The following is a 13,893-nucleotide window of genomic DNA, read 5'->3' as shown; positions in this document are numbered from 1 at the left end:
GTTCATTGTAGGATAGAAGTCCCTTACTATTCCCCAACCATGACCCTTGGGGTGTTTCCAATTGGGCACATGTAGTTGCAGAAACTGGTCTCGTTTGGATTGGCTCATCGCCTGAACTGTGAAACAAACTCTTTGGAGTGAACCGGCCAACCCCCCATAACAAGAACGAGAAGCAGCCAAAGGCCAAGACTTTGGAGTTAAATCACAAAACCGTCCATGAGTCTGTCTATGGGAGCATATGCCTCGCCATTGCATATCTGTATGTGTGGGCACTCGGAGTTGCTAAGCCATCCTCCCCGGGGTCAAATGAGGCAGACCACGATTCGCACCGCCACATCACTTCATTCCCGCCCCCATCCAGCAAGACCATGTTGAGAGCGTCGACACAAGGGAGGCAGCACCGTTTGAACCGCGTGTACGCTACGCAAGTCTCCACCATACGAACCCATGACCCCTCAGGCGGACGGTTGAGTGTTGTCCCGATGCTAGGGCATCTCTCATGCTTATTTGTAGCCACCGACATCACATACTCTCCGGCTAGTTTCTCCGGTACGCATGCCGGAAGACGACCGGAAACTACTCATGTACCAAACTTACCGATCAGTCCCGGGACCGGCTTCGCGTTCCTTCTCCCGGAATTTTAGCGCGCCAAGCGAACCACGGCTCGCTGGGGCAGGACATCATCACCCCCTCTCCTCGACAAAGGCACACGAACCAAAGCAACAGCACGAAGTATACGAATGCTGATGGAGTTCTCGTCACATGAAAGATAACACCACGATGGGCTGAGAATCACTAGCAGAGAAAAGGAGAAGAAGAAAAAAAGTTCCTACAAAAACGGCAAAACCCTCAATACGCTTCTCCCTATGAAACCTTTTCCTCTCCTAAGCGTCTTGGATGTCTGCACCGTCCTCCTTCCCATTTATGAAACCTTCGCGCCAAATTCTGGTGTAGTTTTGTTCGTGCTGCTAGTATACAACCCGGACGCCCACAATTCTAGGAAAAGAAAAGGACAAGAATAAGAAAGACTCAAGGAAAGAAAAATTGGACGAGGAATGGCTTCGCATGCCATCCATCAACAATGCATAATGCAGACATCGCCATGAGAAAGACGGTGAGCGTGTTCCCGGCATGAGCATTTCCGTCGGGGAGATTCAGTCAAATCGTTTAGAAGGAAACGGAAAAGACGAGGAGAAGCGTCAAATAACTTTCACTCGTCCTCAGAGGCAGAGTCCTCGGCGGCAAGGCCCAACAGAGACCTATCCATCTCGTCCAACTCTTCGTCATCGTCGGCGGCAGCTGTCTTGTCAGCATCGTCGCCGTCGTCCATGGTGATATCTCCCATCGTGATGTCGCCTAGGGTCTCGTCACCGTTGACATCGCCGTTCGCCCGAGCCTGTGATCCATCCCTCGCCTCCGAGGCTCTCAGGGTGTCAAGGTCCATTGTCATGTCGCCCGCTTCGTCGTTGCCGTTCGTCTCGCCGTTAGCCTTCTTTCTCTTCCTGGGAGGAATGACTCCAAGAGGAGGGCCTTCATGAGCCCCCCATCTTTTTAGCCGTCGTGATGTGCGTCTCAAAGCTGCGGTGTAGGCGTTCGCCTCTTCACCGAAATCGTCGTTCTCCGAGGCCAGGGGCGCGATACCCCCGAGACCTTTCTGTCGGAAGGGTCCAGAGTTCCCGTCGTTGTTCGACAGATGCTGACGGGGGTCATCCTCTGGGTCGCTGTCCTCGAACGGATTATCAATTTGCTTAATACGCATGAATGCCCGATAGAGAGTGCTTCCTTGCTGCCGCTTTTTCTTCGCCTTGTGAAGCTCCTTCCGGTAACCACGATCCAGAATGTATTCGACCCGTTGGTTTCTGTTCCTCTCCACCGCGATTTGGTGTGCCGTGGGGGGGCGAGGTTTTCGAGCAACGATGCCCTCCGCGGAGCCATGAGCAGGGCCTGCTGGGGAAGATGCCTCGAAAATCTGATACTTGAGCGGTGCCCCGCCACGTCGAACCGAGCCCCCAAGGCCTCGTGCCAATGCCTTGGGTGGCGGTGTCGACCGGACACTATCCATATCAGACTCGTGCTTCGAAGGGCGAATGCGAGGTAGGATGGCCGGCCCATCCTCAGCCATCACACGCGATGTTCTCGAGCCTCGTTTTGTTTGGTTGTCGGCAAGGTACGCCTGGTCTGCCTCTAGAATCTTGGCGCGCATCTTCTGCTTCTCTTCGCCGAATTTGATCTCCACCTCCGTATCGACATTTTCTGCCGCCTCGTCCTCTGTTGTCATCTCTATGAGTTCGGGAACGCCTTGGTTAGCAACATCGACACCGTAGTCGACGCCGGGTCCAAATGGGTTTTCGTCGCAGCCCTCTTCCGTGAAGTCGGATTCGAGATAGAACCACATGATCCAAAGGAACGCCTTAGCGCGGGATATGCTGGTGTAGTTGGTCTTCATGACCAAGTCGTGGAACTCTCGTCCCGGAGGAAAGTGCAACTCAGCGATCTTAGCGGCTGATTGGCAGATGACGAAGAGCAGGTTGACGGGGTTCGTTCGGGGGACATCGCGGGCTTTGATTTTGTTCAGGCTGCCAGGCTCTTCGCGGTCTTCAGCACCACCCTTGAGGATAGATTTTAATCTTGGAGCGTCCTGGAGCTGTTTGTAGGCATGCGCATCTTGGTGTGCCTGTAGGGAGGGGATGGCGTGGTATGTTCGCAATTGGGCTCGCATCTCGGGGAAGACTGCAGGCCTGTTAGCGGCCGATAATTGATGGACTTACATCGGACATCGACCTACAGTTGAGCGTTGTATTCATTCTGCCAATGTTGACGAGCAGGCAGACCATGGCCATGCCCTTTGCTGCACTGCGATCGCTTAGCAACTTGTCGCGAAGGACCTTGCTCGTCTTGCTGCTTCGCGACATGGTGTCAATGTAGAGATCGGCAAAGTTCTGGCGGGGTCTCTCGGGTTCGTAAGAGTTCGTGAAGACGGCTGTTTCGTCATCGAAGATAGCCTTGAGGAAGTCGTATTGGATGTCCTTGCGCCAGAGTGGCTCGCCATCTTCCTTCTTCAGATGCCGAATCTTGCCGGTGATGTTACTGGACGACTCCTTTGCCGCATTCTTCCCCTTCCCGCGACCCGATGTCTTCTCGGTTGGCTCGGGCGTGCCATCCATCATCCGTGTATCGTCGTCTTCGGTCATGGCTTGGGAGAGGAAGGATTTGCCCTCGTCACCGCGCACTGGGGAAGTAGGCGCCTCCGCGTCCGACACGGCGTTGCCCGCAGGGGAACTGGGAGAATCCGGCGACATTGCAGGATGGCGTGATGTTGGTCAATTGGCAGGCGTCAATGATTCAGAGCAGATTCGGATAGTTTGCGATCATTGGTCCACAGTGGACTAGCTCGTCACACGAATGCGGAAAAAGGCGTGAATCTCGCGATTATGGAGCTGGGAGGTGATCTTCGAATTAAGGGATAAATGAGGTTGGTGTTGGAAGGAAATTGGGGCGCGGATCGAGTGATTGGAAGAAAGTGTGGATGATGGATCGAAGTTTGGTGTGACGTGCTGTGTTGGGTTGGACTTTGCCGACCGCCCAGACCAGCTGCTGATGTTCGGATTCCACTACCAACTCTCAGAAAGCGAGGCACGGAGCGCGGCTCACGATTTGGGGGGGAAGAACCGCGTCAGGCTGACACCAACCACTGATAGTGAATTTGCCGTCCACAAAGTCTGGGACAGGGACCTTTTGCCAATTGCTTTTTTTGGTAATGTCACAATTCGGGCGAGAAACAGAAAGATCTCTAGTGCATCACCAAGCGATGATTATCACTTTGCGAATTATCACAGCAGCCACCACCAGTCGATGTTCCCGGGCACTGACATTCAGTGTTCACGGCTCGCGCCTAGGTAGGTAGCCTAGCACCCACCCTTCCTCCGTTAGCTGCGCCGCTTCCCTTGCCTTGTCTTACGTAAGGACCCCGGGGAGACTACCTGGCTTCTCCAGATCCAGTCCCCTTCTTCCTGGGTCCCGCTACAGAGATTGCTGCACCTTGTCCCTTTGTCTACTCTGAGTGTAGAATATAAGGATGTCGAGAGTGCGGTGATTGAGAAAGTGGCAACCAACCTTGTGTTGTGACTGCATTTCATTTTGCCCAGGTTCTGTCTGCTTTCCGCGTGTCACCCACATCCTAGCTAGGTACGCCGATGTATAGCAGTAATGATAGTGGATATAGCACATTATTAGCTGATGGCCAAGGGCTCTCGGGAGATCGGGTGCACTTCTTTCTAGACTCGTATGTGGAACGCCTAGTCGTATCTCGCAGTATCAACCAACAGCACAACATTATGTCACCACGTCGCATCACCCACGATATCTTTCATTCATGTCAGAATTTGTTTTTATGTGGGACTTCTCAGTCCAGACTGGCTGTCTATCAGGGGATGACCTTTGCCCGGCCGCCTCGCCCCGAACCCAAGACCGAAGTCTCTGATGCCTCCAGCCCCCCGCAATTCCTTTTTATTGCAGGAGCTGAAGACCACGTCCATGTGTGGCCATTACCGATCAAGAGCATGAACTTTTGTAACCCCTCCCTGTTCAATCCCATATCAGTGTCTGGGAGGGCCTCTGGTTCCCGCTCTCAAAACGTTTCGTGATTAACCGTCCTGTCGACCGTCCATCCGAACCTTCCATTACCAGTCCAGCCTACGCTGTCGCCTTGTCTTCAGTATCGCTGCCCTGCCCTGTTTGCCCCGGGGGCAGACCTGCAGCGTCGATGATGACTAGACGACCGAGAAATCCACTTTTGTCTATTGTATGCACGGCGAGATGCATGACCCTTCTATCATCGAAAAGCGTCGAATATGCCCTTCGGGAAACGCTGGAAGAAAAGCAGAACATGATCTTCGTAATGCGTAGGCAGATCCAGGATCCGTTTCGTGTATCCGTAGATCCGGCCACGCTGCAGCACACCGCATGTGTGTTGTCATGCAGCTCTGCCGTTTCTCAAAGCTTTTCCCAATGTCGGTCTAAGGGTATCATGGAGTTTCGGTCCAGCAAAATCAAAGAAATGCTCTCTATCGATGCCGATGCCTGTCCGAACACCTGATGATGCTTCTCGTTGAGAACTGAGAGGCACGACCGTCGGCTCTCAGGATCATGTCGCCGTGTCGAAAAAGTCGAAATGCAGAAAAAAACGTGACGATGAATGCGTACCATGTCGACCCATGCGCGCAAACCAAAAGAAAAAATGAGAGATTGGAAATTCACAACTTGTCGGAGAAGTTGCATGGCGAAACGTTGCGAGACCCCGTATTGTGTCGCAGTCGCCAGATGCCTTGGTAGGAAAATGTTTACCACCAGGACGAGTTTCCGCCACCGGGGTTACCGTAGCTACCGCCGCCGTAGCCACCACCACCACCGTAACCGCCAGCGCCGCCGCCGAAGCCACCAGCAGCAGGAGGGGGGCCACCAAAACCACCACCGCCGCCGCCAGCACTGTAGCCACCGCCGGCACCGCCGCCGCCGCTGAAGCCACCGCCAGGGGCTCCTCCGAAGCCGCCACCACCGCCACCGCCGCCAAACTTGCGGAAGTCACGGTTGGCGCCCTGTCCACGGCCACCGCCACGAGGACGACCGCCACGACCACCGCCGAAGGAGGACTCACGGGCAATGGTCTCAAGGAAGCTGGGAACCTCCTGGTTAGCCTCCTTAAGAAGGTCAAGAAGTTCGCGAACGACACCACGGTTGCCACGGTTGAAGAAAGCAGTGGAGTGGCCAGTGTTTCCGGCACGACCAGTACGACCGATACGGTGGACGTAGTCGTCAATGTCGGTGGGCAGGTCGTAATTGACAACATGGGTAACGTTGGGAATATCGAGACCACGGGCGGCAACAGCAGTAGCAACCAAAATGGGGCAACGACCGTTGCGGAAGAACTCCAGAGCACGCTCACGCTCACGCTGAGTGCGATCACCGTGAATCGAGGTGGCGGGGAAGTTCTGGTTGATAAGGAAGTCGGACAGAGAGTCGGCCATGCGCTTGGTCTCGACGAAAATGAGAGTGAGACCAGCACCGTGGGTGTGGAGAATGTCCAAAAGGACAGAGCGCTTGTCGACGTCTTCGACGTACTCGACCTTCTGGGTGATGTTCTCGGAAGTGGAACCAACACGACCGACAGACAGGAAGATGTAGTCCTTCAGGAAGTCGCGAGCGAGCATCTGGATGTCGCGGGGGAATGTGGCGGAGAACATAAGGGTCTGGCGGTTCTGGACGTTGGGCATATCCTCGCCCTCGACAATGCGGCGGATCTGGGGCTCGAAACCCATGTCAAGCATGCGGTCAGCCTCGTCGAGCACAAGGTACTTGATGTTCTGGAGGGAGATACGACCGCGCTCTATGAGGTCGACAAGACGTCCAGGGGTAGCAACGAGTAAGTCGCAGCCGCGCTCGATCTGACGGAGCTGAGAACCAATGTCGGCACCACCGTAGACGACGCAAGGGCGAACCCAGGAGCGGTACGCAAACTTGCGGGACTCCTCGTAGATCTGAGAAACCAGCTCACGGGTAGGAGCCAGAATCAGCGAAGTGGGGTAAGCCTTGCGCTGACGGCCAAATCCGCCGGCGGCGTTGGGCGGAACGGTGGAAGGACCGTTGATGAAGGCCTGGGAGAGAATGGGGAAGAGGAAACCACCAGTCTTTCCGGAACCAGTCTGGGCACAAGCCATGAGATCGCGACCGCCCATGACGATGGGAATCGAGTACTTCTGGACGGGGGTAGGGACCTTGTAGCGAGCCATCTCGATGTTGCCGATGAGATGGTTGTCGAGAGGGGGGTTGGAGAAGGTGAGGACCGGCTCAGGGACGTCGTGTCCAGAAGCTTCAACAGGAATGTCGTCGTACTTCTCGAAGTTGATACCGGTCTGCTGCTTGGACGAGTCGTCCACGCCAGTACCGAAGAGCTCGCGCTCCACGCGGGGGTTGGCAGGGCCGGGAATGTGCTTGCCGTCGCGCCACTGGCCATCGCCAGAGCCACGGGCCTGCTGTCCACCTCCACCACCAGCGTGGCCGCCGTAGCCGCCGCCGCTGTATCCGCCGCGACCACCGCCCTCTTGCCAGCCACCGCGGCCACCACGAGGAGCGAAGGACTGCTGCTGAGCAGGAGGGGGGCCGGGAGGACCTCCAGGACCTCCGGGGCCGCCCATGGCAGGCCAGTCACCACCGGCGGGCGCGCGGGCATCGAAATTCTGTTGGCCTCTACTGTTCAGGTCGGTTAGCTGTTGTCGTTCCCTAGTTAGGGTTGAAGGAGTAGATAGGGAAGGTGTTCCATATCGAAGGGGTAAGACTGACCCAGCCCAGGCGCTGTTGTTGATACCACCGCCGCCGTTCATTGCCGCCGCCGCCGCCGGAGCCGGAGGAGGGGGACCACCATTCATCTTACGCATGTGGGGAGGAATGTAGGAGCGGGGTTGGTTCTGCTGATCCTGGATGTTCAGGCCAGACATGTTGAGCTGATCAGCCATGATGATGAGTTGATCGGGTCGACGAGGTTTGGTTGTTTCGTTTTTTCGACAGAAGGGTATCTTGGATCGAACGTCGGAAATTGGGTTACCCTCGAAATGACTGTAAGAACAGCGGAGAGAGTAGGTTGAAGGTAAAGGAAACCGGTCCGCGTTTGTTTTTGTAGGGGGGAATAAAAACAAGCAAGCCGAAGGATGGGAAAAGAGAAATGAAAAACCGAAAGTCGGGGGCGACTTCCAAAAGTTCGTCTCTCGAGGGATCGTCTATTAGGCACGGTGCAATCTTCTGAAGACGCACGACGATTAATTCAGAGCCTTGTATTTCCCAAGATGCTTCAAAGGAAAGACAAGAGAACAAGTGATGAAAAGTGATGAGTCGGTGAGAGGGGGATGGGGGATGAAGGAATAGGAATCCCTTTTTTTTTTGCGAGGTGGGAAGAGTTTTGTGGGAGAGGGGAGGTGTGGGTGGGAAAAGGGATTTTGAAGATCGGAGGAGGCAAGGAAGTAGGGGAGGGAAAAAAAATTGGTTTGAGATTGTGTCGGAATCCACCAGAAAAGGCCAGACACCCCTGCCATCCCCGTTGGCACTGGCGCTGTTTGCTGATACTGGCAGTAATACGGTACCACTGGACCGCACCTGCCCTCCAAGAAAATTTGGGGGGCGCCTTCCCCCCTCGCTTCCCTTGTTGCCTTTTGCGCCTTCCTCCCACCCACTTCTGCGCAGAGGTGAATTGACGGCGGGCTTGCCCCTGCCTCGACGGGACTGGCAACGCACTGGGCCCAGTAGGGACACCCGACGCCGCTCGGTGCAGTCCTCAGACAGGCAGGCTCCAGGCTGCCTCAGCCGCTACAGCCGCTACAGCCCGCCAAGGGGTGGATAAGCAAGACACCGGATTGGCCACCCTGGAGCGATCGTAGCATGTGCTCGGATTTTACAGGGTGAACAGACAGAGGATGATGATGACATGTGAGGTGACAGCCCACGCTAGCCCATCTTTCCAACCAACAACCGACTAAGTTTTTTCTTCTTTGGCTTTGTCTTGCCATGCTAAAGTATCCTCTCTCCTGTCCTTCTTTCTATCTAAACAAGACATAATAGTTCCGTCTCTCTGGACTGAATTGGAGGGATAGCTAGAAAACCACTACTATGACAAGTCTCTGAATGGGAGAAGGAGGTGGGAGAAAAACGCGGTACGTACCTGCTCTGGCACCTGCCACACCTGGGTACATATTTACCTGCCTACACGTAACAACCCGAGTGCCTTACCCTGAGGTGAACAAACGTCACAAGTCGATGTCGCTACGGGCCGCGCATGAACGAGACCCTGGACCGTTGCCTATCGAGGTGTTATGTCTTCTTTATTCGTCTAACATGCACTCCCACGCAAATCACTTGGTGACAGTCCCAAATGCAACAGTACAACGTTACAAGTGGAAAGTGTCAATCTTGACGACCCCATGGTCACTCGAGATTGTGCGATTGGGAGCGATGCAATATCTGTAGAAGGCTGGCGCCCAGATGTTCTACATGGCTGGGCTGGATGGGTATCGGAGGTAGTAGAACTCTGGTGGCAGGGCACAGACAGACTAGCGCCGACGGGAAGGGAAACAATGCAGTTCGGGGTTGCAGGGTGCCCCGCAACGAGGTCGAGAAGATGGAGGCAGGTGGCCAAGTGGCGATAAATCAAGACATCGGGTTGCAAGTTGACCAGCTCAGCTTCGTTGTGGGATGACTCTGACTTCGATACGCTAATAGACACAGGCACATCCCAAAAAAGCGGCATCAAATTCCTATAAAAGTTGAGGCGATTTCCTTCCGTCAAAATGAATATCTGCCTGCTCGCATTTGTTGCCGCCCGAAGCCAGCGCGGTTCACGCCATACCCCACGAAGGGCGCCAAGTTTTGTTTAGGTCCCAATCAAGTAGGTTATTGGGTAGTAAGAAGCGTGGTTGAGCTGAAACCAAACACACAGGTCAACTGAACGAGCCGAACGGCAGGCACTCACTCCGATCCTCTTTGTCATTCGCTCCATTGCCTCTGACCAATGTGACCAATGTCCCATGACACTCTTCCACTGCTTTTCCGACTTCGACCTCTGAACAACCGTCAGACGGATGCCGTCATCTGCATGCAAGACAAACCCAAACAGTTGCTCGCCTTCAATCAACTGTCATCATGGTCGTCTGCCTGTAAAAGCAGCCAACGTCATTTCGTGGGGGTAAGGGGGTCGTGTGGGCCCATAAATCACCGTCCAAGAGCACCAAGAATCCTTGCGCAACACAGGCCAGAATTTGACGGCCATGTCACAATGTTGCACCTCCAGGGCGGGCTGGGGAAGAGATAAATCCACAAAAACTTTGGTTGTCTGGTGCATCGGAGCCGCCGAACCACCGTTGGCAAAGGATAAAGACGAAATGCGTAGAGACTAGTCAGCTCTGAACCTCACAAGGGAAAGCACACCATTACGCGAGTCAAACACCATTCCCGACGCATACTTTTAGACGAAGTATATACCCAGATGCTTGTACCTCACCTGCGAGTGGTCTGGAACCCCCATCCGCCGCCTTTCCATCCTCTTTCCCGGCCCTTCTTCCAAACGCTCGTGAGATGGGACGGGGAGTGGTTTCTGTAGTAAGGAAGAGCAACGAACAATTCGAACGTTCCGAGGAAAGGTAAAAAAGAATTGCTTCAACTGGGCCGGTGACCTGGTACCCGTTTCATAACCTGCGGCATCCCTGCGGCCGACCTGTGACCTCACCGCTTGCTCCAGCCTCCAGCAGCAGTGGCAATGCACTCGGTACCCGACTCAGTTACAACATTGCCCAACTCGCAACCACCCGTACGATAGACTGGCATAGCGATCATCACACCGTTACCAAGCACGGTCAGACCCGAGCCCGGCACAGCCTTGTGTCCGCCGGAAACGAAAGGCATGAATAACTGCCGGCAAGTTCAAACAATGCGGCCTTCTCTTTCCTTACACAGACCGGGTCCTCTCGGACTGACCCGTCCAGGGCCCCCTCAGCCTTGTCGGCTTGTGTCTTTTTACAAAATGGGTCCAACATCCACGCAGGATATTGACTGGGAATCAAAAAAGGGTTTGTCGTGATAGAACTAATGCCTGTATCATTCATTTACCAGCCCGGTCTAGTAATACATTTTGCTGGCAAGACGGGTTCCTCACCCTCACACCCATCGGCAAAAGGCTCATCCTCCCCTCTGTCATCGTATCCCACAAACCATCACCTCAAGCGGCCTTCACCACCTTGTCATCGTCGAACTCTATGTCCACGATGCCGTCCTTGGTCACGGCCTTGACAGTCATGCCCTTGAAGTCAATCGGTAACCGTCTCTTCAGCTCGTCTGTACACAAGTTGAGGATTTTGATGCCCTGGCCGAGCGTAATGTCGGGGTGGTGGTGTTTATCGAGGATCGACAAGCAGTAGTATCTGGATTCAACGTGTTAGCTAGACTCGCCACTTTCACCACCTCCCGGGGAGTCGTGGAAGCTTGGCAGGCGGAGGGCGGCTTCAACGTACTGTGCGTAGCCGTGAGCGGCGTATGGCAAGGGCGCCAGCGATGCGAGGTAGTCCAGCCAATACAGCGCGGGCTTCTGTGTGATGGGGTCGACGCCGCCGAGGAGCAGGTTGACGTTGTACGGCTTCCGCGACCGCAGGCTGGAGGCGAGTTCGCCGCGGACGAAGTTGGCGAGACCAGAGGGGGAGAGGTCCGTCTCGTTGCGCATGGAGTAGAGCTGGGAGTTTGCTTGGATGTAATCGGCGAATTGGACTGGAGACGGTCGGCCCATGTTAGCATACCTTCCCGCATTGCGAAAGACCCGCGGAGGGGTGAACCTCCAGCGGGGTAGGAGCGTCATGACATTTACTGACCAGTATCGCCCGACTCGCCAGAGTATGCAATCAGTGTTTGCTTGTTGAGAGCTCTCGTCTTGTCGTCGGCAGCCTTGAGAACTGTCGCGCCACGCATGGCAGCTTTGGAAGCTGCGATGATGGTAAAGTCCTTGCCCGTGATACCCAGTAGTACCTCCCTGCCGGGGCGCACTATGCATTAGCTTGCTGCTTCTTGAAGGAATGCTGAACGGGAATGTTCCTATCTCACATGTTGGCTGCTGTTGTTAGTTTTTCGGGTCGTTGTTGGAGGGAAGTGAATGTTCTGGTGATGTACGTTCGTCGATAAATGGGTGTCAGTCGTTCGTCAGCCTTCAACCTCCAAGGTCGGTCGAGCTACCCCCCGGAACGCGCAGTCAAGCTACAGCCTGAAGCGAACGGGTCGCCGCCCTGGGCGAATTCTGCCTTTCCAGACCGCTGCCGCCCGGAAAAACCACACCCCAGCTGTCTTGGTTTTGATTGGGTACATCAGTACCCCACCTCGACATCTGATTCTCCGAGATACGTACCCACCGAACTTTTTTTTCCTTGGGAAGCCCACCTCCAAAAAAAATATCGTCGATGTAAGCGGGCCAGGACGCAAAAAAAGTTGCCCAGATACCCAGGCAAGGCACCCAAGAAGCCCTGCCCAAAATGTCGTCCTTCTTCACAATCCCCGGCGCCAACAAGAAGAGGAAGAGGACAGACGCCCCTGCGGCTCCCAAGAAGCGAATTGCCGCCTCCAAAACCTCCGGCAGAGCCCCTCCGAAATCGTCTGCAGCCGCCAAAGGCAGCAGCGGCGGAAAAGGCAAGAAATCCTCAGCAACGGCAGCACCTGCCTCCAAGAAGCGAAATGAGCGCGACGATGACGACGAATCGATCTCGGGCAGCGACTCGGATGACGAAGGCATAGTCTCCGCCGCGGAGGAGAGCGACAATGGCTCATCAGAGGACGAGGATGGTGTCGCGGGCGAGACGGCCGCCGAGCGCCGCCTGCGGCTGGCGGAGCGGTATCTCGAGAACGTCAAGCAGCAGGTGGATGATGTGGGCTTTGACGCCGCCGAGATCGACCGTGATATGATCAACGAGCGGTTACAAGAGGACGTGGCCGAGTCCAAGGGAAAAGTCTACCGCGCCCTCGTCGACGACCTCGCCTTCGACTGCGCGACCTCGTCTTTCTTCCGCAACAATACCGAGACCTTCACCTCCGTCGCCGTCAACGCCCCCTACGCCTACACCACCACCAAGGACATGTACCTGCACAAGTGGAGGATACAGGACCTCCCGCAACACCAGTTCCCCCAGACGACGAAGAAGAAGCCCAAGAAGCCACCCGCGCCGCCGCGCAAGAAGCCCGAGCTGGAGAACTGGCTAAGGGGCAATCTGCACAACGCGACAAAAAAGACGTTTCAGCGTCACGTTGAGAAGATTCTGTGCGTTGCCGCGTCGCCGGATGGCAAGTACGTCGTTACGGGCGGTGAGGACCGCAGGCTCATCATCTACGACGCCGAGACCCTCAAGCCCATTCGCGTCTTCACCCACCACCGCGATGCTGTCACCGGCCTTGCCTTCCGCCGCGGCACGAACCAGCTCTACTCTTGCTCAAAGGACCGAACGGTCAAAGTATGGAGCTTGGACGAGCTGGCCTACATCGAGACTCTGTTCGGCCATCAGGACGAGATTGTCGACATCGACGCTCTTGCTCAGGAGCGCTGCGTCAGTGTAGGCGCCCGCGACCGGACAGCACGTCTGTGGAAGGTCGCCGAGGAGACACAGCTCGTCTTCCGTGGAGGCGCCGTGGACAAGAAGTCTCGCCCGGACGTAGACCCGCGCTCGCTGCCGCACGAGGGCAGCATGGACCGTGTCGCCATGATCGATGACGAGCTCTTCGTCACGGGTAGCGACAACGGCTCCCTCGCCCTCTGGAGCGTCACGAAAAAGAAACCTCTCCACATCTTTCCTATGGCCCACGGCCTGGAACAACCCCTCCGCCCGGATGAGGCTTCGGCGGACCATAACCCAGACCCGAAGATTGTGCCCCCGCCGCAACCGCGGTGGATCACGGCGCTTAAGACGATCCCCTACTCGGACGTCATCCTCAGTGGAAGCTGGGATGGCTGCATAAGGGTATGGCGTCTAAGCGAGGACAAGCGAAAGATTGAGGTAGCGGGTATTCTCACATCAGAGGCCGAGCAGGCGGCCTCGAAAGCCGCCAAGGGCAAGTCAGAAGATGCCGCAGGCGGCTTGAAGGGAGTGATTAACGACATTGCCATCTTCGAACGTGGTGATCGCGGCCAGGATGGCATCTGCGTCGTGGCGGCCGTAGGCAAGGAACATAGGCTTGGCAGGTGGCAGATGCGCAAGGGCAAAGGGAAGAACGGAGGATACGTTTTTGAGGTGCCCAAGATGTTGAAAAAGCCGGAAGTGAACGGCAACAATAATGACGCATCGAATTCGGAAAGCGAGTAAAAAAAAGCATATAGAATCGTGCCCTCTCTTT

General features: G+C 55.5%; 5 protein-coding genes across 5 annotated transcripts; 2 read left to right on the top strand and 3 right to left on the bottom strand.

The window, feature by feature from the left end:
- Positions 1–433: 433 nt before the first annotated feature.
- CDEST_04677 (Putative ino80 subunit 1 protein) lies at positions 434–3,848 on the bottom strand. The gene is made up of 2 exons (XM_062920836.1): positions 2,786–3,848; positions 434–2,730 (listed from the first exon to the last, which is right to left on the bottom strand). Exons 1-2 carry the CDS (start codon positions 3,297–3,299, stop codon positions 1,211–1,213), a joined length of 2,034 nt encoding a protein of 677 aa, XP_062776887.1. The 5' UTR covers positions 3,300–3,848; the 3' UTR covers positions 434–1,210.
- Positions 3,849–5,110: 1,262 nt separating this feature from the next.
- CDEST_04676 (Putative ATP-dependent RNA helicase DEAD-box, Helicase superfamily 1/2, ATP-binding protein) lies at positions 5,111–7,998 on the bottom strand. Its single transcript, XM_062920835.1, has 2 exons — positions 7,336–7,998; positions 5,111–7,245 (listed from the first exon to the last, which is right to left on the bottom strand). Exons 1-2 carry the CDS (start codon positions 7,506–7,508, stop codon positions 5,340–5,342), a joined length of 2,079 nt encoding a protein of 692 aa, XP_062776886.1. The 5' UTR covers positions 7,509–7,998; the 3' UTR covers positions 5,111–5,339.
- A 524-nt stretch (positions 7,999–8,522) lies between these two features.
- Positions 8,523–9,188, top strand: CDEST_04675 (uncharacterized protein; the record flags this gene model as incomplete). Its single annotated transcript, XM_062920834.1, has 1 exon — positions 8,523–9,188. The coding sequence occupies exon 1, from the start codon at positions 8,964–8,966 to the stop codon at positions 9,186–9,188; it is 225 nt and encodes a 74-aa protein (XP_062776885.1). The 5' UTR covers positions 8,523–8,963.
- A 1,373-nt stretch (positions 9,189–10,561) lies between these two features.
- On the bottom strand, positions 10,562–11,758 carry CDEST_04674 (Putative proteasome, subunit alpha/beta, proteasome beta-type subunit, nucleophile aminohydrolase). Its single transcript, XM_062920833.1, has 4 exons — positions 11,626–11,758; positions 11,397–11,554; positions 11,046–11,295; positions 10,562–10,955 (listed from the first exon to the last, which is right to left on the bottom strand). Coding segments are annotated over exons 1-4 (612 nt in total). The 5' UTR covers positions 11,628–11,758; the 3' UTR covers positions 10,562–10,753.
- A 194-nt stretch (positions 11,759–11,952) lies between these two features.
- CDEST_04673 (Putative WD40/YVTN repeat-like-containing domain superfamily) lies at positions 11,953–13,893 on the top strand. Its single transcript, XM_062920832.1, has one exon. The coding sequence runs from the start codon at positions 12,048–12,050 to the stop codon at positions 13,860–13,862; it is 1,815 nt and encodes a 604-aa protein (XP_062776883.1). The 5' UTR covers positions 11,953–12,047; the 3' UTR covers positions 13,863–13,893.

Source organism: Colletotrichum destructivum, chromosome 3 (assembly GCF_034447905.1).
Source record: "Colletotrichum destructivum chromosome 3, complete sequence".
Lineage (NCBI taxonomy): Eukaryota > Fungi > Ascomycota > Sordariomycetes > Glomerellales > Glomerellaceae > Colletotrichum > Colletotrichum destructivum.
This window is presented reverse-complemented; position numbering and strand designations above follow the sequence as displayed.

Excerpts from the sequence above, each read along its gene's own strand:
- CDEST_04677 (XM_062920836.1), bottom strand. The coding sequence starts at position 3,299 with ATGTCGCCGGATTCTCCCAGTTCCCCTGCGGGCAACGCCGTGTCGGAC. Across the intron at positions 2,731-2,785 it reads AATGAATACAACGCTCAACT|TCTTCCCCGAGATGCGAGCC; the intron begins GTAGGTCGATGT and ends ACAGGCCTGCAG.
- CDEST_04676 (XM_062920835.1), bottom strand. The coding sequence starts at position 7,508 with ATGGCTGATCAGCTCAACATGTCTGGCCTGAACATCCAGGATCAGCAG. Across the intron at positions 7,246-7,335 it reads AACAACAGCGCCTGGGCTGG|TAGAGGCCAACAGAATTTCG; the intron begins GTCAGTCTTACC and ends CGACCTGAACAG.
- CDEST_04673 (XM_062920832.1), top strand. The coding sequence starts at position 12,048 with ATGTCGTCCTTCTTCACAATCCCCGGCGCCAACAAGAAGAGGAAGAGG.
- CDEST_04674 (XM_062920833.1), bottom strand. Across the intron at positions 11,296-11,396 it reads TGGCGAGTCGGGCGATACTG|TCCAATTCGCCGATTACATC; the intron begins GTCAGTAAATGT and ends GACCGTCTCCAG. Across the intron at positions 10,956-11,045 it reads GCCGCTCACGGCTACGCACA|ATACTACTGCTTGTCGATCC; the intron begins GTACGTTGAAGC and ends CGTTGAATCCAG.